The following is a 23,239-nucleotide window of genomic DNA, read 5'->3' as shown; positions in this document are numbered from 1 at the left end:
ACAGTGATGCTATTTGACATACGATGTTGACATCTTGTTAGGAAGTGAGAGATTATTTTGGCTGGGGGTGTGCCCAGCTTTGTGTGTGCATCTGCACCTTGGTGATTGCTACAAGTATGCAGTAGTTCTAATGTGCTTCCTTGCAAAAGGAAGAAATACCTTTTTGTGCATTCCTTTTTCTATAGTTTGTTCATCCCTTCTCACTTCCCTTCATGATCCTTATTAAATTGTGCTCTTTCTAGAGTTGTAGTTCAGAATGAGAGACGAGAAGAGTGGACCTCATTGCTTGTGACCATAAAAAAGCTTTTCATCCAGTATCCTGTGTTGGTACGACTGGAGCAAGCAGGTAAAGGAACCCTTCTTTATCATGATTTTGCCTTTCCCTCTCCTTCTTGTGTTTAAATTCCCTAATTTCAGTTGGAGTCTGGTGTTGTACTGCGTAGTGCTCTCTTGGCTAGGCTGTTTTGTTAGGTCTCTCTGTGAGATATACCGGTACCAATTTTTCTTATAATTTGGTGGAGTGATCGGATTTACTACAAATAGTTGTGTATGTTTGTTTGTTTTAAAAGCTAGTTTATACAGAGATTATGATTTTTTTCTTCTTTTCCTTCTGAACACTTGTCCAGAGGGCTTTCCTCCTGGTTACAATTCTACCTCAGCACAAGGGAACTACCTGGAGGCCATAAATCTTTCATTCAATGGTAAGTTATGAACAATGGATGAAAATATACAGGGGAAGAACCATTAAAGCAGCTGCCAATAAATGGGTGTGGACTTGCGTTGCCTGTTCCTTAAAGCTGTGAAGAGAAGGGGAAAGTTAGGTGGTTAAGTTACTGTTTTCAGCCTTAGAAAAATTTGTCTTGTGTGCCTCTTGAAAACCAGTGGCTCTCAAATAACTGAGTATTGGGTATTTCAGGCTTCAGGAACCATTTACAGGGCCTTGTTAGGATGAAACTTATTTAGCTGTGTGTAAGAACCTCTTTGAATAGAAGTTGAAATGTTAAATTACAGAAGCATTTCAAAATCAGGGTAGATCAAATGTGGTTTCATTGAAGCTGATCCATCTTTTTTAGCAGGGAGATGGATTTAACAGGCTGGAAGGGCTCTCCAGAGATCTACTTTTTGTGATTCTGTACATCAGACGTTCTTTCACCGTAATGGCTGTCTTGTTCCTCCTATGGGGGGGAGCATGGGATGTCATTTTAAATGATTAGTAATGGATTTTACCTTGTTGTTTTTTTTGGGGGGTGTTGTTTGTTGATTTTGGGGTTTTTTTTTGAGATGTTATAAAGGAAACACTAAGCATATGAGAAAAAAACTCCTATTGATTTATCTGGTTCCCATCTTCTCTTCTGCTCTAACTCCTCTCTCTCCTGTAGCTTTATTAACATCTATTGATTGGACAAGGCTATATACAAGCCCTCTCATACTTGCATGTGCTTTGTGGAAACTTGTTTAATATCACTGCTACCAGTCACCTCCCTTGCTCTGAAAAAAAACCCCATCTGGCATCTTTTTTCTCTGAAAGTATTCACTAATTCTTTCTCTTAGTGTTTGACAAGCATTACATAAATCGGAACTTCGATCGGACTGGCCAGATGTCTGTGGTTATCACACCTGGTGTGGGCGTATTTGAAGTTGATCGACTCCTTATGATTCTCACCAAACAGCGGATGATAGACAATGGTAAATAACTAGCAATACTGTGCATTCTTTATGAAGGCAAAGGTATATTTGGAAAAGCTCTAGCCTTTTATTGCTATGAAAAAATACCTATTGTAACTTTAGTATTCTGGGAAGAGGGGTTACAGCTGGAAGATTTCTGTCTGCACTCCATGCTGGAATGGGCAGATTTTCAGGGAACTTACAGGCATTTGATTTCTTCCATTTGTGATAGAGAATTTAATCTGTCCATGTAGACCTTTCCCTTCTAGGATAATCTTGCATGACTGACATTTGTTTAGAAGACACATTTCTTATATCCCCACTGGCACTGTTGGTTTGTAACCATACCATGGGACTGTTAGCTACTGTTTTCAGTATAATTGCATCTTAAAATCTGTTATGAATACAGATTGGGCCTTCAGCTCAAATTGATGATCTGTTTTGGCTTAGCATATCTGTCCTGCTTGGTAGATAGATGAACCCTACTGGTCTTTGTTTACAGGGATAGGTGTGGACTTGGTGTGCATGGGAGAACAACCATTGCATGCTGTACCACTCTTTAAGGTAATGCATGCTTCGTTTCCCTTCCCTTTGCTCCTGCTAGAAATGTTACTCATTTTGTGACTACCTAGACACAACTAATTGTTATGGTTCTGAATTGCTTTTGCAGCTCCATAATCGCTGTGGACCTGGTGACTCCAGATTGGGTGATGACTATAATATTCCACATTGGATAAACCATAGGTAGGTGAACTCTTATCAGCCTTTGCTAAACACTTCTTTGCTTTCCTCTTTATAATCTGTTGAATTCTCTTTCTTCTTCCATTGTTTATTTTCTCTGCTCTCCTTGTGAAGCAGACGTACATCACAATAGTCTTGCAGAACTGGGAATGTTCTTGCAGAACTCTGGGCATTAATGCCCACTATCAGAGATGTCAGGCAGTTTGCAGGAGGAAAGGTCTTGATCTTAAGCTCTTTCCAGCTAACTTAGTTCTAGCCTTTAGCTCTGCTCGGAGGAAGTCAGGAAGCTAAATGAAAAATATAGTCGTTTCAACTAGATTGGTTATTAGTGAAAACAAATACATCCCAAATGAACTGTTACGGATAGAGAAAATGTGGATAACGTGGATAAATGTTGGAACAGTTGGCAGGAAACACTGAGGCTCAGTGTTACACTGCTTCACTCCAAGACATGGTAGGTTTGTTTCCTTTCTGCTTTCTTTTAAACATTCTGTGCTATAATGCTTTCTCTTCTTTCCCTACACATAGAGATCAGGGCTCTGGATGAAAATTACCTTCTCAGTCCTTGTTCTGCTGTAGGATTTTATCTTTTCTCTCTTTTTCCCTTCTCTTTTTTTCTCTCTTTTAATACCTCGTTCTGTCTGCACACATTGATTAACTGTCCTGACCAATTACTATTCAGGGGTTGCTTGTGTCTGCTATTTCCAAGTGGCTGGAAGGCATCTGATCTTTGCCATAGATGAATGAGGTGTTTGAAGGCAGGATTTGAAAGATTCAGATGATAAGAAGCCGATCTTAATGAATAAATTATTTCAAATGGGAGGAGGTCTGTCGTTTTCAGGCAGCTGTTGTGAGTCATTACTGTCATACAAGTTAGGGAGAGTTGTGTAAACTGCGCAGTACTGTATGGAGAGTGAGGGTGGATATCTGTCTGTGGAAGGAGGAAGTGAACTGGGGAAGGCAGGTGCAAGCACATTAAGAGGAGGTCTAGACTGAGCCTGTATGGGAATCAGAGGCTGGTTTTCAAGGGAAGAGTAACTTCTTTCAAGTTAACTATTTGTCGGTGTTTCCATATGCTGGCTTATGCAGAGAAAGGTATCCCCTTTTGTCTGGCTAATAGCTAGCTCAAATTCACAGGCTGTTTGTTGTGTAGCTAATCAACTATGTTCAGTTCTTTTTTTTCTTCAGTTTCTACACATCCAAAAGCCAGCTCCTGTGTAACAGCTTCACTCCACGGATCAAGCTGGCAGGAAGGAAAGTATGTATCTTTCTGATTTAGCTTTTCTTCTTACTAGCTTGTCAGATACCTTTTCTCAGCCAAGCATCAGAATCTTTCTAGCAAGTATTGAAGCTGTAACTAAGTTTCCACATTAAAAGACAGTGGAAGCAAAGCTGTCATTATTATTTTGGGGATTATGAATGAGGGATTAGTTTGTAGGTCTTTCCATCTAGGATGAAACCAGGTGAGAAAAGTTTTAACCACTATAAAAATAAGGAGTTTTGTTCTGTAATTAAGAACTCCATGGAGAGGAAGAAAGCTGTTGGCAAACCTGTGGTTTTTTACGCAGGTTTGTGACCGAGTATCAGTATTTAATACTTCTGAAGTGGTCTGGCTGCATCGCTGAGTCAGCAGGATAAGCTTTAAGTCTGATGCTAGATTGTACTGGGGGATATTTGATATTTCCTTAGAACATACTGACTGTCTCCCTCCTCTCTGTCTTTTCTCTTGCTCTTTTTTTTTGTTTGTTTGTTTGTTTTTTTGGTTACTTCATGCTTCCTTTGTTGGACCTTGCAGCCGCTGACTGAGAAAGCAAAAAATAACCGAGATGCCTGTGAGTAATTCTTTTCTGAATGATCTGTCCCACTGACTCCCAAACTAAAACCCAGCTGTGATAAGACCATGACATTTCAGCAACAACACTATTGAGAAGATGCGGAAAAGGACAATTGCAGAAAACCATCAAAATGATGTAGTTGTTATCCAGGAGTTAATGTGCCTGTGTTGATTGTCTTCTTGGCAAATAACTAATACGGAGGGGTGAGTTTGTCCTGGCTGCTTGTCACCTGGCCAGAGGAGTAGGTGGTATCAAGCTGGTGTGCTAGCGGTGCTGTTCATGGGAGTGGGACAGGAGGGCATTCACTGGCTCGGGATGTTGTCAGTGGTATGCCCACAGAATTACAGTGGGAGAAGCCTGCATTCTTCTCATACTACCTCATTTCAGGAGGGTGTACAATCTGTAAATAAGGCAGTCCATTCTTTCAAAGGTGCTTTAAAATGTGCAGTTCTCTCATGAGGGAACTCAAGGCATCTGTTCATCCAAGGATTAATTTGTTGATTATTAATTTAATGTCTTGGATATATGGGGGAAAAATATTAAGGTCTCAGCAACCCTGATTCAGAGGCATTAACTTTGATAATTCAGCTGCTCCAGCTGTTCTGCTCATGAGACTTATGTGTGTGATTTCTGTTGGAATAGATGCTTTTCTTAGTGGTGAGCGTTGGATACTTCCAGCTTGCAGATCTTGAACGTTCTTGAAAGAGGTTCCAGTGCTATATGATTTTTATTTCAGCATTAGGGGCTCCAAAAGATGCTGAGAATGCCCTGCCTATCCAGGTAGATTATGATGGCTATGATGCTCAGGTGTTCAGACTGCCAGGCCCATCCAGAGCCCAGCGCTGTACCACTTTCAGGTAAGAGGCTTACGAGTGTGCTAGTTCTAGAGTAGCCATGTTACGGTGCATTTCTTGATGCATAAAGTGCTTTGAGAAATGTAAGGAGAATTAAGAACTACATGCTTACAATTGAACAAAAAGCTTTATCTGTATTTATAGCTAGTTGTCTGGTATTTTACTTCTAAGATAGGAATCTAAGAAGAAGCATAAGTGTACTTTTTCCTTACATCTTTGATTTTCTCTGAAGTAGAATGAAGCTAGTCATCCTTGCTAAGTTCCTAGCAGATTTTGAAAGCTAAGTAAGAAAGTACTTGCACAGAGTTGTAGAAATAGCATTAGTTTCAGCACCAGTTACTAAGCAGTGCATCAATGTAGAGCGGTATGGTGAGAATCTTCCCTGAAAATGATGCCTTTCTGAATGAAAGAAGAAACAGATGAGCTGAGTACAGGTTCTCAAATATTCCACAGCCTTTCATCTGAGAAGAAAGGCTAATTATTCTCAGGTCTTGGCCAAGTTCATTGAACAACTTATAAATGTCAGTGATTTTTCAGGAATATGGGATTGATGAACTTGTTTTGAAGTATTTTTTTGCTTCCCTTCTTTCAGCAGTATTGCCTAAATCTGAGGAAGCTGTGCCTGTGGACTTAACTTGTTAATATGAGCAGCCTATAGCAATCCATGCTGGAAAATGGCAGTACAGTTTAATGTAGTTAATAATTCCAAGTAGTTTCCCTATAGCTGTGTTCCTAGCACTGTAGGCTCAGGTCTAGTATCTTCTAGACCACGTCTGTATTACCAGCTTGGTGTGGTGTCTGTAGAATTGCGTAGTCAAGCATGCTTTTTTCACAGCCCTTATGCTGGAAGCATTTATGATGCACAAAATTATGTAGCACCCACATAGTCAAAAAATAGCAATAGCTTCCTTGTAGTCCTCTTCTTGAGTTCACCTGCTGGGTATTGAGTTTCTTACATGGCTTGGGTCTGTTCAAGCCCCTTGATAACCCAGGAATTAATCTCTTTTTCTTCATATCACTGGACATATCTGTTTGTTTTCAGCAGGTCTGTGAGAGAGAGAGAAAGTCGTACCCGAAAGAGCTCTAGTTCCTATGATGTGTCATGCAGCCCTTCCCTGCAGAGCCGCACGCTGCCCCCAGAGGAGGTGAGGAGCCAGGCTTCTGATGACAGCTCACTGGGCAAGATCTCCAACATCCTGATGATCCCACGGCCTCATCTGCACCAGTGTGAAGTCAGCAGCTCTTTGGGCTATACCAGCACCAGAGGTCAGCCTAAGGCAGATGGGAAAGTACCTTAGGTGGTGAGAGGGGAGAGAGAAGATGGAAGTTTGTGTTGGCCGCTGCTGGCCAGAACAGGGAAGATGGTGCTTATTTTAGCATTCATGGTACATCTTTTCCACAGCTCCAGCTGTGGCTGAGTGTGCGTTCTCCCTTCTTTATCCTTGTCCAATTCCATTGCTTTTTTTTTTTTTTTTAATCAGCTTGTCCTAAATACAAGTGTCCTGACACTGATTTTTTTTTTCCCCTTGTCTATTGCCTTCTTTAATATTTGACTGTTCTCCTGTGCCTACCTGCAAATGTAGGCGTACACGAGTAACTTTATTATCCAGGTCACCTATAATCTGTCAAATGAGAGTTAGCCTTAGTCGTGAGCCCTGGGGAACCCTGCTTATAACTTCTCTCTGTGGGGATTTGTTGTCACTGAGAGTCACTTTCTGGACCCTTCCTTTTGACAATGTACTACTGAACTAGCTTAATGTTAGCAGTGCTGGCAGTCTCCTTTTTTTCCTACCAATTTAATTTTGTTCTTAAGACAGTATGTGGTATCTTCCACAAACTCAACTAATTTCTAAGTAAATTGTATTCCTCCTATCACTGCTTGATCTGTAGAATTCTATCCTTGAAGGCTCTTCAGCGTTTTTTTTTTCATGTCATGCTGTATGACAACTGATACCATATTTATCCTGTTACAGGAACTGGATTTACTGCTGTGGAACTGCCACCACACAGTATACTTCACATTACTTTTAGCTTTCGTGTTTTCCCCTGGTGTCAGTTAATAAACACATTTATTATTATTATTATTTTTGATTTCTATTACTCCTTTGGTTTGAAGGATATTCTTGTGACCCAGCTGAAGGTGTACAACTGGATGGGGATGCATGTGGAGTAGGACTGGTGAGGAGAGAAGAGTCAGAGTAACTGAGGTTTTTCACATGTTCTAGTTGGCAATATAGAGTGGCAAATGAGACCCTTCCTTCTCTTTGGGATTTCCATTTGCTGAACAGAGTAACTGCTACTTAGTCATCTGGTATATTTCTCCTGTTTCTAAATAACTGCACTTCTGTTCTACATTGAATAGTAACACCTAACTAGTAGCTTGCTGAGATAATGTCCTATAACTTCTGGGAGTAATCCCTTATTTCAGTGGTCAAATCTGAATGTTACAAAAAAGGGCTATGTTGCTCAGTTGTGGCTTCTGCTGTGTCTGTACTCATCCTGAAGTTTCTGGTGTGTCAATCTTGATTTCTCAGGAATTCTCAAAGCTCTGAGTAATTCTTCATAGTTGACTTAGCAAGTGGTTTCTTTATGGCTTCATTTAGTATAAAGTGACACAGTATGCAGCAGCGCTGTAATGGCAGATGAAATAATACTCTTTCTTGTCTGGATTCTTGTTTACGTTGTAACTTGCAGACAGGATTGAAATTGCTTTCAGCTTCTCTTCCTGCCTACTCCTCAGCTCTCCTTATTTCCACTTACCCTGGGGAATCTTTATATCCCTAAGCAATTCATTCTCTTTTGCTTGGCTTCTGTGTGATCTCATAGTGACTTTAAGTTGTGTTTTCTAGATGTCCTTGAGAACATGCTGGAGTCTCAGCAACGTGACTCCAGTGCCCCTGGGAGGTTCCATGTTGGCAGTGCAGAATCCATGCTGCATGTTCGGCCTGGGGGATATACACCCCAGCGAGCACTGATAAACCCGTTTGCCCCATCCCGCATGCCCATGAAACTTACATCTAACAGGAGGCGCTGGATGCACACTTTTCCTGTGGGTAAGTCTGTTTCATAGCATATTAGATTGCTGTACTTTTTCCTTGTCCAAACGTTAACACAACAAGAGAGTCAATGTCAACTCTGGCATCTTGAAGTACTCTGCACTGTTAAAGATGCTGAACTAAGCGCATAGGCTTGATAAATCAGAGATCCTTTTTTCGAAGATGTTACCATCTATCAGCAAGCTTGCAGCATCAGGTATTGTGGAACAATCTTGTAGAAGATGGAGGCTGTTGAAGTGAATCATAGCTATAATTTGAGTTGACTTTCAGATGCTTGAACTGTTCTCACATTTCCTTAGTGCCTTGTAAGCAGGCCCTCCAAAATATTTGAAAGAACATTCTGCTTCACTGGCTTCAGAGAAGATGCCAGAGGTTCAAGTCTTTCAAAATTTTGTAAATATGATTTCTTAATTTCCATTAGTTAGCATTGCATGTGTTGTTGACAAAAGGAGGGCACAGGCAACTAAGTAATCAATGCAGATGTGGTGATTAATGATCAAACTGTAACTGTGTAGGTCCTTCAGGAGAAGCTATCCAGATCCATCATCAAACCCGTCAGAATATGGCAGAAATGCAGGGCAATGGGCAGCAGGATTTGACACATTCCTCTGCTGAGCTGCTGGAGCTGGCTTACCATGAGGCAACTGGCAGGTGAGGTCCTTAGGATGAATCTGTGTAGATTTTGCATGAACATCCCTTTTCCTTAAAATTTTATCTGTGTTACAGTAAGGCAGTTACAGGTTGTGATCTTTAAACTTAGTAATATGTTGTGCCAGTGCCACATATGCAGTATATACCTTTATTTTGAGATATAAAGCTCTTCTGGCAAGGCTGGTGATGGTTTTTTACCTCCCCTAATTTTGGGAAGGTGGTAGTTTATCACAGAGTTTGCAGTGCACAGGCGATACAGTGCATCATTCATGGAACTGTTAATAATTGCCTTATAAGAGCCTGTGCCTTTGATTCTTATTATCCCAGTAGCTGTGCCCTTCTTCCCAGAATAGAACATTTTTTTAGCACAGGGCACAGCTTTGCCTTGCAGAAACTGCTGAGCAATTTCAGTGCTATCCATTCAGTCCTGTTTTCTCCAGGCTGGTGAGAAATATAGCCATGATAAACATTGGGGATGGATTGCAAATGAAAGTACCTGTGTTCATAAACTAGTTTTCTTTTAAAAACCAAACTTTGGTCAGTGTTGGGAGCCTATATTGATTGTTGGCTCTGAGAAGCGAAAAAGATGCCAGTGTTACAGGGTTTGGCGTGGCTGTAGGGAGGCTGTTTTTACAGTGAGATAAATGAGATTGTTCACTTCACCTAGGCCATTTTCCAAGCTACACAGTTGTTCTCCAGTTTCCAGATACTCTCTTACCTGTTTATCTGATTATTCTTTTATTAACAACATTTTGTCCATGTTTTTCACTCATTTTTACATGTTGTTTACCAAAACCATTTGGTAGCTTTTAATCATTGACTTTGGTATCTTTCCTGCTATGTGTCTCTTTCCTCTTGCATGCTTGTAGAAATTAATGTTATATATTGTTTCTGGATGTCCAGGTTGAGTGAGGACACTGCTGTATCCTCTGCCTTTATAATTTTCAGGGTTTTTTTTCCTGCTATGTTCAAGCAGTCCTTCAGGAAATTGCACTGCCTAATTATTCTTTCATGCTTCTTTTTTTTTTTCTTTCCTTTTATAGGGAAGTTGTTATCCTATCTTACACTTTGTATTGTCCTTTAGAATACTCTAATCTCTTTCTGTTGCATAATTTTAATTTTGTTCCCTTAATTCTATTAAAAAAAAAAATTGCCTTTTTATTACTTTGTAAGTACATCCTAGTGTGCTGAAGCGTCTTGTCATTAATGCCAATCTCATGTGTCATATTCCTGATAATTCTTTTTCTGAATCTCTTTGTTGTCTCTTTAGATGATGTACTCATCCAAAGCAATTTTCTCAGTCTGGAATATTGGTTTTATAGACCATGAAATCAGATCTGTAAATAACTAGCTAAGTTTTATTTCTCTCCTGGGAGGTATACGAATAGCTGGAACTCCACTGTCCTGCAAAGGTGATGCATTGGCTGTTGTTAGAGGCAAAGAACATGGACAGATCCGGAATATTGTTACAGCCTTCTCTGTGCTGCTTTTGTGTCTGTTACCATCTCTGCAAACATCATAAATAGCAAGGTTTCACCACTGGCTCAGCTGAGACAGCAGGCTGATTACTTATTTCTTATATCAGCTTGTTAAAAGCAAGCAATGTCATGAGTAGGAAAGCTTGTATAATACAGGCTATTTTATTTTTCTCCAGACATATCAGTTCTCGGCATCCAGGTGACAGTGCCTCTTTCCTGAGCTTCAGTGGAACAGAAGAGTACTCTAACGGTCTGGCTGGCAGCAATGGTGCAGGTAACAAAGCAATGATAGAGCATGGAGTTGGGAGAGAAGGCCCGTTCTTATTAGCAGTGACAAAGTAGTAGAGCCAGAAGTCATGGAAGGTGGGTGGACCAGGCATGACAAAGTAGAAAGAATCAATAATGGAAAAACAATTTTCAGCTTAGAGTGATCTGTTAATGCTCTTACTTGGACTTCTTGGTGTCTGGTAGCTTTTTGTATTGGCTTGTTTTTTAGGGTGCAGGGTTTTGTTGTTGTGGATTTTTTTAGCGTGTCTACTTTTCTAGGTAAGTCTTATAAACTTTACTGTAGTAAGATGCTAATTTTTTACATATGATAAGCTCTCAGGCAATTGCTTAGTTCTATAACAACAAAGCACTGATGTCCAGACACAAAAAGTAACTACACATGCACTGGTATTGTTCAGAACTCTTTTTTTTTTTCTGGGTGGAGTTGCCTTAAGGTGTCATTCTTTGGATTAAGGAACTTGTTTGAATATATTTATTTCACATATACAAGCTGATGGAAAGAGTTTGGTTGTATCTAGGTTTTGAGAGAAGCTGTAAAAAAGCAGGTTCGTTTTGCATGGCAGGTTCTGGGATTCAGTGTTTTCTAGCATTCCTTGTAATTATCTACAAATGCACTTTCTCCAGATTTTAAGCACTTTGAACGTGGCAGTGTTTATACTAAATGTTATTCACACAGCCCAAAATACTTCATCACATTTTTGAGAGAAGACACATGTCTGTACTTTCAGTTGAAGATTAGCGCTGTCTCTCTTACCTTACCCAGACACCTGAATTAGTGGAAATTCTCAACATTTCTTTTGAATCCTGTAAGTGGAACAATGGGCCACACTGAATATTCTGCTGTTGTCTGTTTTTTTGCAGCCTACCTTCTGACTTTATGGATGTGCTTTTTAGATAGGCACATGGAAAACAAATTTGATCTTTCAGACTACAGCATTCAAGACTTACGTTCTTTTTTCAAAACCAGTTCAAAGATTTAAAAAAAATAATTGGTCCTTCTGAATTAAATTGGATAAAACCAATTACATTTTCCCCTATGCTCATACTTTGAAGAGCCATAAAGAAGTTAGCTGACTTATTTTCTTGTGTCTCTCTTGTCTTGTATTCACATAGTTGCATTAAAAGTGATTTTGTTCTGTTGTTTCCTTCTGTGAATTTCATCTGAATACATTTCATTTCCTTGCTTTACCCTTTTTTCTTTCTGCCTTCCAGATAGACTTTGTTTATTCTTGCAATTGCTAAACTGCATTTCAACTGCTGGATGCAATTTGCACAACATAGATGCAGAGCATATCCTGGCAATAAACACGCTTGCATTTTATAGAAGTCTTTTGTGTCTGCAGATTGGATATTAATCGTGTATGTGGTGGAAGTTAATCTGTGTCTGTCTTTGTGAAAGTCGTTATGAGCACCTTCCCTGACTAAATGCCCTCAGCCATCTGTAGCTGCCACTCAGTGATTTGACTTATGCTTCTCCCTTATGGTTTGAGTCACCTATGAAATTAAACAGTTTGGGTTTTGGTTTTTTTTTTTTTTAATTTGTAAAAATATGATTGCTCAGTGAGTCAGGTTCTCCTCTGCTGCCCACAGCATGTTTTGCTGCAACATGGGCTTCACAGTGAAGAATTACCCCATCTATTTACATTGACATTCAGTATGTTGTCTGTATTGTCCAGCAGATGGTAGATGATAGTTCAGAGCAAATAAATCTTGTTGCAATTCCCTAACAAGATGGCAGATGGCATCAGCAGAGTTGGTGAAAGAGGAATGCCTGATCTGAGCCAGCTCCTCCACTGGTTTGCTGGCATCATCATAGAAGCAGATAATTATCCTTTCTGTTAGTAAATGCTATTTAGAGTAACAGTTATGATATTGATATCAACTTGCTGGATAAACTACATAAGCTAGTTTTGTAAAAGTGGCTCCTTTTAAATGTTTGGAGGCTCCTTGAAATTTGTAGTTTGATCAATGTCTTTTAAGCCAGCAATTTTTCTTGTCTCCCTAGCTGCTCTCTTCCTCCCCTGTGCCACAACAGCTGTTTATACAGCTACATGGTGAACCAGCTCAGGGAGCTGATCCAAATGAAGAGTAACTGAGGTTTTTCTTTCTTGTATTAATTGTTTCTCTGTAACTACACAAATATTGATGCAAATACAGCAGACAGATATGAAATGGGGACTAGGAAGAATTGGTCAAGCGGTACCATAGCATCATGTTGGCTTAGTGTTCACTGAACTGTAGTTTTAATATCTGTTTTCCGGGTTAATAGGCTGCTTGGAACAAGTCCATTTGACAGACAGATCAGTGTTTTAAGTCCTAATCAAAACTTAAATATAAATTTTCGTTGGTCTTAAGTCCCTTATTAGACTTAGGTTAGTATAAACTGAATAAACTAAACTGAATTTTGCTCAAAAACTGAGTATGTCCTCAATAGCTGTCATTTTATCTCTTTTCACGATGAATAAAAACTTCCTTAATATTCTTTCATAGTGAAATATGGACCAAAGTATATCATAGAGGTTGAAACATAATGGAAGTTGCTACCTTTTCAGAACATGGTAGTTTTAAACAGTTTGTAATTATACATTGGACCTACTTAGGGGCCCTGAAGGCTTAATTAATACTATTCAAATTTTTAGCCTGGCAAGGAATAAAAAGAGAATTTGTATTTGTCAAATCAGAAAGATCAATTGTTTGTTTTGTTTCCTCCCTACCCCCTGGCGGAGACGTGAAATGTGTACTGGTAGTTTATGCCGAAGAATGTTGGCATTGGAGTAGATCTATGTTAAGATTTTCATAAATTACTTATTCTTCAGAGTCTTACATAATTAGAATCTTATATATGGGTTCTCTTGTCCTACCAGGTGAAAGTCTGTTGTAATTTCCTTTCTTGATACTCCTGGTTTTACGAAATTTCTCCTCTTAACTTATACCTTGTTCATAAAATGAAAAAAACAATAAAAAAAGATTCTGGTTTTGGATACTGAATGTATTTAAAAAGTACTTCACTGCTGAGACCTTGAGATTAACAAGCTGAATGATTACAAGTGGCGCTTCTTTTTTTATTTGCTTTCTTTATGGCATCTACTTTTCAAGATAAGTTTTGCTATTTTAGGGAGGTTGGTTTTGCTTGTGTTTTAGCTACTGAACGCTTCTGATGAGATGTTAGAATTTCATCCAAGGTGTCTTTTTTTTGTCTTTTTTTTTTTCCTCCCCTCATTAGTTAGCTTTGTGTATTTTTCAGCTGTGCAGAACCCTGAGTTCTGTCCAAGGAGAGGAATGCCATAGTTTTAATACATTTGCATGCATTTGGTTTATTTTTATTTGCAATGAAAGTGAAGTGTATAATTCCTTAAAATACATATTTCTTCCTTGTAGGGGTGAACCTCAAAACTCAGAACAAGGACTCCTTGGAAGATGCTGTCTCTAACTCTCCAGATCCAAGTAAGCAGGAGAAAGGTTTGGAAAAGACTTTGAATAGGTGGGAAGATAGGAAGGGAAAGGGCATCTTCCTATAGAGAGTCATCAGGATGTGGTAGGCAAGAAACTAAGGTGCCTACTTGGCTTTTGGCAGGGTTTTATTTTGCCTTGCAGTAATTTGCAGGATCTCCCTGTACTGTGTGTCTCGCTGTGATTGCAGTTCTGTGTCTCTTAAGAATATGTGAAAACTGGTTGTTGTATTACACCTGAGAAATTCAGTACCTACCAGACATTGTTATGCAAAATGCTGAAGCTGCTGAACTCTTACCTGCCTCTCTATATGAAAGGTTTGCTTGGCACCAGCTAATTGAAGCAGAAGTAGTACAGTCAGTTTCTGAATTTGGTACCATTTGCTGAGAAATATCTAATAGAAAAACAAGTGTATGACTGCTTAAAAAAACATTTTCTCTGTAGCAGTCTGTCCTGTATTACTTTTTTGTGCAGTGTTCCTGCCATTAACCTTCTAAGATCTCTATGACAAGAAGTTAAGAATTAGTAGTTGGCCAAGTGCCTTGATATAGATCGTTTGAGGCAGGTTAGAGTGTAGTGCAGTAGTGAATTGATGATTTGATGTAGTTTAGTTAGCTTTTGCTTTTTAATGTCTAGTTTTAGATCTCTGTAATCTCAGAACTGCAACATAACTCTAGGAAAGGGTGTGGGGAAGGATTGCTTTCCAAGTTACGATTTTTCTGGTCTTCCCACCCCTCTGGATCTGTCTTCTGTTTTTATAACTGTAGAAATACTTCCTTCTCTGCTGTTGTACTATTCCAGAAAGAGGCTGGTCTGTCATTCTTTCTGTCGTTATCCCCAGCTCCTCCTGCAGTTGTCTAGGATGCAAAGCTGGTCTGGTTTTCTTGTGCGGAATTGGAATGTTGATCTGTTTTATTAATAATGAGTAATGGCACCTAACATGCTGTAATTTTGGAAGAGCGGTGGCTGTGTCAGCTTTAGCTTTCAATCAAGAGAAAATTAAATGTATTAACTTTGAATGCCATTTGCATGATGGGATTGAATTAGCATGTGCACTGCATTGTTTAACAAACTCTGTCTCTTTCTCTCCCTCCCTTCTTCCCATCCTACTTTCCTTTTCCCTTCCCATTCCACCCCCTTTTTGTCCCTGTTGACTTTATGCCAACTCTGTTTTTGTCCCTCATTCTTTCTAACTTTCCTCTTCACACTTTTCTTTCATCTTCCTCTGCACCCTATTTTTTCATGGGTGACCATATATGCCCCCATTGTCTGCTCCCCCAATGATACAACGAGGCAGTTCTGACGCTGTCTGCTCCCCCCGTAGTGCCAGGCTTCTGTTGTACAGTTGGAGTGGACTGGAAATCTCTCACTACTCCGGCATGTCTCCCTCTTACAACGGACTACTTCCCCGACCGTCAGAGTCTGCAGAATGATTACACTGAGGGTTGCTATGATCTCCTCCCAGAAGCTGACATTGACAGGTTTGGCCAGCACCTTCTCTGTAAAGTAACTTGCATTGAATCAAAGCGCTTAAGGCGCAGCTGATGGAAGAGGAACACTTTGGAGACTGTATAAGAGAAAGACGAATTGCTAACATAGTTAGCAACCGAATACTCAGAGTTTTCTCTTTTCAGTGGTAACTTTGCACCTTTTCTGATGTTACCAACTGGCAGTATTGTGTTCTGTAGATTTTATTGTTTGCTTTCAAAATTTTACCTCTCTTTACTTACTCTGTTGTGTTTCAGTCAAAAAAAATCAACCTCAAGCTATCATCTTTGTTAATCTCTTCTCCAGGAAGTATTATGGAAACACTAAATGAGCAAATGCACATGTATGTGCAGTGTTTAAGATGCTTATCCTCACTTTCAGGGATATTTAGTTTCAAGAATCTTGGTGGAAAATAGTGTTAGTGGGATAAATAGAACTTCTTGGCTTGTCCTGGAGGTTTCTGGTAACTATTCTCCAATAGGATTGGTTTGGGGGTTTTTTGGCAGCTGTCTTATCTTAAACATTTTTCAAACTTTCCACAACTTGTAAGACATCAGAAAGACCTGTTCGTGTTGCTGTTTTATGGGAACAAACCAAAATATTAGTCAAGGTGATTAAAATTCATAAGAAACAGCAGGATTCATGAAGAAACACTTATAAGAAATGTCAAATGTCCCTTTATAGCAGGAAGGCAAAGTTCAGAGCAGTGGTAGTTGGAATAAGATGCCATAGTGATGTGTCTTCTAATCTCTCTCTGCTCTAGACTTCCTACTGTAGCAGAGGGTGGAGCATTGCCTGCACACTTGCAGTTCTGAGCTCTGCTGAGAATCTCTGCAAAATGCTGTAAAAGTGATCGTTAGTGAATTTATTGGAAGTTTAACAACTGTTGTAAGCAAATATGTTACTAGTTGCAAAACTGCTTTCAAAGGCATTAGTAAGTATTGCCAGCCAGCTAATCTCACCTGTTTAAAATAGAAAGGTACCTGTTTTTCTCTCCTGTTCCTGCAGGTTGGTTTTCACAGGCAGAGGGCTCCACTTGCACAGAGCCCAGTGCAGGCATAAATCCTCAGTTAGGAAGTGCAGAGCTAAGAATAGGTGTGTGGTCAGCTTCCTTATTCTAGTCTCTTTAACCTTTGTGTTCAGGAGAGATGAGGAAGGAGTGCAGATGACAGCCCAACAGGTGTTTGAGGAGTTTATTTGTCAGCGTCTCATGCAAGGCTATCAAATTATTGTGCAATCCAAACCACAGAAACCAGCTACAACCGTGCCACCCCCACTCAGCAGCAGTCCCCTTTACAGTCGAGGTGAGTGACTTTGTATTGACAATTTAGTCTTTTGTCTTTTTCTCCTTCTGCCAATCCCGTAACCTCTATGAATTGGGCACAGATGCTTATTGAAGCCTTTTGGTTGTTTTGTTGTTACACAAAAATCTTTGCTGGAGGGAGCCTGATCTGGGACAGCAGAAACAACTCAGCTGCACCATGAAGGGACAGGTGCAGGATTTTTGAACTGTAAAAAGAAACTGGCCTCATATTCATGATGATCAACCCAAATGAAATATGGCTTGAGTGTCATTTGGGTGAATACATGTTAAACACAATTCACAGGTAACTGCAGGGGCAGGCACATCTCTAGAAGAAGGCAGACCCAAAGCTCCCAAATGCATGTCTCTAGAAGCAGCTCCCTAACTCTAAAATAGCTGTGATAGTCCCAGGTAGACAGGCAAAGCTTCATTGTCCTGAAACCTTGAGTCAGCTAAACCTAGTTCAGCTCCAGAGGACTGGAGTGGGTTAAGAGGGTATAGTATTCCTTTGAGAGAAGCTGACTTACTGTTTGACTTAGGGCTTTTTTTCTGGATTTTCTCTAGACAATTCAGCATGATGCAATGTTCATTATTCGTGTATTCAAAGGAATACACATGAATAGGGTATGGTTGTTACTCGCTGGCTTGGGAATGAGCAGCAAGGCTCCTTTGGTAAAGTGCCAAGCTTAAGTGGTTAGTTCCAGGAATGAGGCATGGAGAGGAAGCGGAGCCCAGCTTCACTATCATATCCACCAGTTTCTCAGCACTTCATACTGTCTGTTCTCTAGTTGTCCTGATTAGAGAAGGTCTGTGTTGGTGTATGAATTGTGAATGCCCCCCTTCTTCAGTTGTGATACTAGCAAATCCTAATTGTAAGAACAAATGGCTTACTGTGCATATGTTCCTTAAAAAAGGTGGTCTGAAATACGGCTTTTAGTTTATCTTGAGTTCAGAAGCCCAGTTCTGGAGTCTCGTTCTATAGGTAGCTTGTTGACAAAGTTCTGACTATTGCAGTAAACTGAAAGGGACGGTGTTTTTCTTTTTACAATTAGGTCTTGTATCAAGAAATCGACCTGAGGAGGAAGATCAGTACTGGCTGAGTATGGGCCGTACTTTCCACAAAGTAACATTAAAAGACAAAATAATTACTGTGACTCGATATCTGCCAAAGTGAGTATCTCTCTGGCTGAGCAGTTTGCTATCCATGTTCAGATGAACATGCTTTTCCAGCTGCCTGTACATGCTTGAAAGAGCATACTGCAGAACCTCCTTTCTCTTTAAGAAAGAGAAGCACTGCTATTGATGATGCTGAGATTAAAGTTTGTGTTTTCTCTTTTAGGTATCCATATGAATCTGCTCAGATAAACTACACTTACAGCTTGTGCCCCTCACACTCTGACTCTGAATTTGTCTCTTGCTGGGTAGAGTTCTCCCATGAGAGATTAGAAGAGTACAAGTGGAATTACTTGGATCAGTATATCTGCTCTGCTGGCTCTGAGGATTTTAGGTGAGATCTTCTTTTCCATCCAGACTGTTCTGTGTCCTAATTGCCTCTTTTCCTTTTTGACCTGAAATTTCTGCAACAAGTTCAACCCACAAATACTCGGTACTCCAGGGGGAGTAACTGCCCTGCTTTCACTTGTATGGTGCTAGCAGCTGTTGCCACGTAGGAGTCTTACTGTGTGTTGCTGTTGCATTATCTGGTCTTTGATACAAAGTCTTGATCATAAAATTCAGCTTGAATTGTTGGGGTTTTTTTCTGCTGCTACAAATGTGAAGGAATACAATGGCATTTTGTACCACACAGATGGTTTTCTTGGCAGCCTACTCATTTCTGGATCTGACTCAGCTTCCATTTAGTTGGATCTGTCGGAGGCTTGCTTGAGTCCTAGGCTTAGTTTGACTGTAGTCCTAGTCCTAAGCTTTGTAGAGCAGGGCTTCTTGTTAGCAGTATGGAATATCTACACTACTATCAATAGCCTTTTTTTTGTATCTTCTCTCAGCAAAACCAGTCTATCTTTGTTTCTTTTGAGGTCTCAATCAAAATACCTCCTTCTCTAATGTGTACCTTTGCAATTCCTTTTTTCTTTGCTTATTTTTAGAGAAAAAGCTTTTGTAATCTATCTTTTACAGAAAAGAAAATATGTATCTATGGCACGATTACTCTGAAGATAGCCTTGTTTTCTCCTCTGCATGTCAATGTTTTAATCCTTCCCAGTGATACTCATATTGCTGACCATTCCTTTGCATATCTGTTCTTTCTTACTCAAGGATAGCAGAACGAGATTTTCACTATACTCGGTGAAATTTACAGCAGATAGATATGTATTTTACTTACTCTAAAATCCTTCATAGGAAACTGCTGAACTCTGTCTTTTTTTCCCACATTCCTTCAGTCTTATTGAGTCCCTGAAGTTTTGGAGGACTCGCTTTCTACTTCTGCCTGCCTGCATCAGTGCCACAAAGCGCATCATGGAAGGAGAAGTGCACTGTGATGTGTATGGTGACAAGCCGCGTTCTGATGAGGAGGAGTGGCAGCTTCTAGATGGATTCATTCGCTTTGTGGAGGGTTTGAACCGCATTCGTCGACGTCATAGATCTGATCGAATGATTCGAGTGAGTCAGCTTTTAGTTGGGTGAGAAGCTGAGTTTGAGTTTTATCTGAACCATCTAATGAAGCATTAGCAGAGAGACCCTGAGGCAATCCCAAGCAAGTTGGGGGGATATGTATGTGGGTGTGGGTAATCCATACAAAAAGCACAGTGCTGACCAATGTACTATTTCAGATTTCAAATAGTATGGCTGTATTAACACCTTGCTATTCTTGAGCTACTCACGTTTACCTGGAATGGCTATCCCATGCTGCTGTGGCTGGAACCAGAATCAGAACAGTTAGGTCACTGGGTGGGAAGCCAAGCTCTTCTGCATAGTGTAGCTGTGCCTTAGCCTGGTGGTGCTCAGCTGGTTTCCTCAGCTGGTCTTCTCTTACCATAAGCCTGATGTTACCTCTTTGCAAATGTTCATTGCTTTGTGCTGTAGATACGGTTAGCCTGCACCTTGCGGTGCCAATAATTGATGAAAAGGCATCTGTGAGGTAAACTGGTGACTTCTAGCTGGGGTGGTTGTGTGCTGCAGAATTCAGGAAAAGGATTGTGAAAAGAGAACCATATGAGTGAATTCCTGGTGAATGGTAGTTTCAAGAAGGTGATGAGCAACTCGTTAGTGTGTATCAAATGCTCTTCCAATTCACACACTGAATGGGATAATTTATTTCAGAGAAAATCCACCTTTTCCAGAAAAACATCCATTTTATTTTGAGAATAGAGTCCACACAAGACGCTAGGCTGCTCCATTTCTTATGTACCTATGGTTTAACTCCCTTTTTAAAGTGTACCTAATAAAGCCCTGCTGACATGAGGTGTGTTCTTGCTTACTAGTTAAGCCTAGCTTGACCAAGCCTGTGCTTTCATTTTTTCTTTGTTAGAAAGGGTCTGCCATGAAAGGCTTGCAGATTGCTGGTCCAATTCCCACCCACTCTCTGGAGCAGTCTGGGCCTCCCATTGGAAAGAAAGGAACCTCAGCACTCTCAGCTCTGCTGCAGATGGAAGCCAGTCAGAAGTGAGTCCCTACAACTAGGCTGTGTGAAGAGCACTAGAACATCCTTCCTACCTATTCTACCTGGCCTGGCTAAAGCAGATTTGGGGAACTTTGCCTTAAAAAAAGAGAGCTGTGTGATCCTGCTTCTTTAGTGTCCTTGTGGCCAGACTGGGGAAATACTGGGCTTTTACAGTGACTTCCCTGTTACGTTTCTATTAATAGAATGATTACCAAAGACTAGAAAGGAACATGGAAACTAGGGAAGTGAATGTCCAGTAATTTAGAAGGAGCATCTTTTTAACTATCATCTCAGTCTACTACACATCAGATTTGTCATCTGTTTGTGGTTTTCCAGTATTATTGCATTCACATACGAGCTTCACTGGGACGTAAGTGTACACAAGTACAGCACACTAGTTAGGTGGCCTCAATATGAACATTGGGTAACAAATACAGTCTAAACAAAATAGCTTGTTTTCACTGATAATGTCTAATTAAAATACCTGTGAAACTTCTGGAGTTTTTGTTTCAGTATTGATCTACAGTAGTTCAAAGAAACTCAGAGTACTAATATCAGATTTGCTGTAAACACAATGTAAACATTGTTGCTGTTAAATACAAAAAAATTAAGTATTTTTTAATGATAAGGTAGTATTACACACACGTAATAAAACTGAGTTAAGTTCAAGGGTCCATATTGTTTATATGGGGCAAAAAGTACTTGCAGAACATTGGATTGACTCTCTGCTTCAGAGTGTGGGAAAGCAAATGTCTGAAATTAGAGGAGTACCCCTCTGCAACAGTTGCCTTCAGGTGGAAGCTTCCTTTTGTTTTAGGACGCTGGGGGAGCAGCAAGCAGCAGTGCTTTCTGGGAAGAGCTCTGGACAGCCTTCGGAGAGCGGGAGCATTGCTATCACACCCACCTATATGGACAGCCCTCGTAAGGTAAAGACTTTCTGGTCTTTAGCTACTGTTTTTACACAAGAATTTCTCAAATAATAGAAGATTGTTTCTCCAGGCACATGGCTACATCATACTACATTTTATTCCAATCCAGCAAGGACTAGGTCTGTACTGGGGATGTCCTTAAGCCTTTGTGAGCAAGGGCATAAGAAGAGGTTGGGGAACAACCATCCTTTAATTCTTTAACACTGTGACAATGAGAAGGAATCCCTGGGATGCTGTTGTGGTGTGTTTTGCTCATTTAAGTGGTATTTTTTAATTAGTCCGTTTCCTTTTTCGGTAGTACACTTTGTTTCAGTCAAGGTTTGGTTTTTAGATGTAATAGTACAGTGCTATCTGCACCTATGTGAAGGCTGTCTTTAAGAGCAAAATCCAGCTCTAGACAGTGACTGTGTGATGCTTCAGTGGAATTTTAACAGCAGGAACTCGAGTCACTTGCATCTGCTTAGAGGAGAGGATGTGTTCCTGAGTAGTGATTTAGATGTCGTTCCTTCACTGGCTGGACTCCAGGTTGGAGAAAACTGTCTTCCTGGAGCTCCCTTTGGGCACTTAAAGAAAAGACTGCTATCCCACAGCCTTCCTGTTAACTGTTCTGTGAGTGCCAGGAGAGCGGAAACTACACCTCCAAGTCCAACCAGAAATATTTGATTATTTTTCTGTATTCTGGTATGAAGGTCTTTCAGTAGAAATAACAAGGAAGTGAACAAAGATATTAACACGTGTGACCTCTCTTTGGGTTCAACAGTTGAAGTATTGCAAAGAAAAAGTTCTCAGATTCCCTGCTATCAACTTTACTATCTCTTTCTGTATTTTTTTCTTAGCATCTAGTGTTCTGACATCCACGCTTTTTTGCCACCATCAGGGAGAATTGTTGTTTTACTCTGGAGACCTGGATATTGCTAGTTGAAGTGATAGATTAACTGCAGTCATCTTAATAGATACTTATTTGTAGAATGAGGGTGTTCACAAAATGCAGATGAGATTCTGGAGCAGTCCTGCTAGGCTTGGAAAAAATAGGTGCAGAAACTGACTTGAGGCATGTTTGCAAACTTCAGGCTTTGCATTCTCCTCTACTAAAATCAGCTTCATCAAACTTCCCTCTTTAAATACAGAAATTGTCAATATCACTTCCTACCAGTAAAACTGGTGAAAATTCCACGTAGGACACAGGATAGAAGAATGTTGTGTGGGGTTGTTCTGCACAGCAGAGGGAAAAAGGCCAAACTGGCTTCCTTTGCAGTGGCACACAGGTGTGTTGGAAACAAAGTAGCAGACTTGGTGCTACCAGCAAATGCTGATAAGCAAATACAATCTTGTGTAATTTTAAAAGTAAGGATATTCAAAAGCCTCTTTGGAGAGCTAACTGGAGAAGGTGGAAGAATGTGTTATGTTCAAAGCATTTCACACTATAGTAGTAAACACTCTTATAAGTATTTACACATAGGGACTGGAAAAGGAGTGATTGCGATCTCCAAGTTGATGGCTCACAGCTTGTTGGAAAGGTGCTGGTGGACAGATAGCCTTATTGAGCAACTTTGTGTTCGCTTGAAAACATCAGCAAATGTGTGCCTTGTGTTTCCATGGCAACACAACCCATTTAGGGCTGAGCAGCATGGGTATGTCTGTTGGCTGTCCAGAGACTTGCAGCCAAAGTACTGACAAATTGTCACAGCTGTGTGTGTTGTCAGCAGCCAAAGGAGCAAGTGCTTTTCTAGGATGCTATTCAGTGCTGGAGTTATTCCAAAACTTACATGAGCCACTGGCTCCACCTTTACTCTGTTTTAGAGTAGAACTGAGAAGTCACTTCAGCCAGTTACGGGGCAATACAGTGTGATTTTAACACAGTGAGTTAGCTTGATGCATAATCTGT

The 23,239-nt window shown here is 40.2% G+C and overlaps 1 protein-coding gene across 10 annotated transcripts in view; it reads left to right on the top strand.

The window, feature by feature from the left end:
- The window catches only part of DEPDC5 (DEP domain containing 5, GATOR1 subcomplex subunit), a 47,498-nt gene that overhangs the window by 9,345 nt on the left and 14,914 nt on the right, over positions 1 to 23,239 (top strand). For 5 of the 10 annotated variants that reach the window (XR_013928801.1, XM_080391587.1, XM_080391582.1 and 2 more), the window contains exons 13-32: positions 243 to 346; positions 627 to 701; positions 1,552 to 1,686; positions 2,168 to 2,229; positions 2,336 to 2,409; positions 3,595 to 3,664; positions 4,202 to 4,238; positions 4,978 to 5,098; positions 6,138 to 6,361; positions 7,945 to 8,148; positions 8,667 to 8,802; positions 10,457 to 10,554; positions 13,947 to 14,012; positions 15,316 to 15,499; positions 16,650 to 16,810; positions 17,862 to 17,979; positions 18,149 to 18,316; positions 19,206 to 19,425; positions 20,294 to 20,427; positions 21,243 to 21,351. Coding sequence is in view for 8 of the 10 variants with exons in the window: in XM_080391587.1 (XP_080247713.1) it covers positions 243 to 346; positions 627 to 701; positions 1,552 to 1,686; positions 2,168 to 2,229; positions 2,336 to 2,409; positions 3,595 to 3,664; positions 4,202 to 4,238; positions 4,978 to 5,098; positions 6,138 to 6,361; positions 7,945 to 8,148; positions 8,667 to 8,802; positions 10,457 to 10,554; positions 13,947 to 14,012; positions 15,316 to 15,499; positions 16,650 to 16,810; positions 17,862 to 17,979; positions 18,149 to 18,316; positions 19,206 to 19,425; positions 20,294 to 20,427; positions 21,243 to 21,351 (2,500 nt within the window). In the remaining 2 variants the exon portion in view is untranslated. Of the gene's footprint in view, positions 1 to 242; positions 347 to 626; positions 702 to 1,551; positions 1,687 to 2,167; positions 2,230 to 2,335; positions 2,410 to 3,594; positions 3,665 to 4,201; positions 4,239 to 4,977; positions 5,099 to 6,137; positions 6,362 to 7,944; positions 8,149 to 8,666; positions 8,803 to 10,456; positions 10,555 to 13,946; positions 14,013 to 15,315; positions 16,811 to 17,861; positions 17,980 to 18,148; positions 18,317 to 19,205; positions 19,446 to 20,293; positions 20,428 to 21,242; positions 21,352 to 23,239 lie in introns of those variants that run through there. The other 5 variants (XR_013928802.1, XM_080391584.1, XM_080391586.1 and 2 more) reach the window with 5 other exon arrangements.

Source organism: Falco punctatus (genome assembly GCF_963210335.1).
Source record: "Falco punctatus genome assembly, chromosome: 1".
Taxonomy (NCBI): Eukaryota; Metazoa; Chordata; class Aves; order Falconiformes; family Falconidae; genus Falco; species Falco punctatus.
This window is presented reverse-complemented; position numbering and strand designations above follow the sequence as displayed.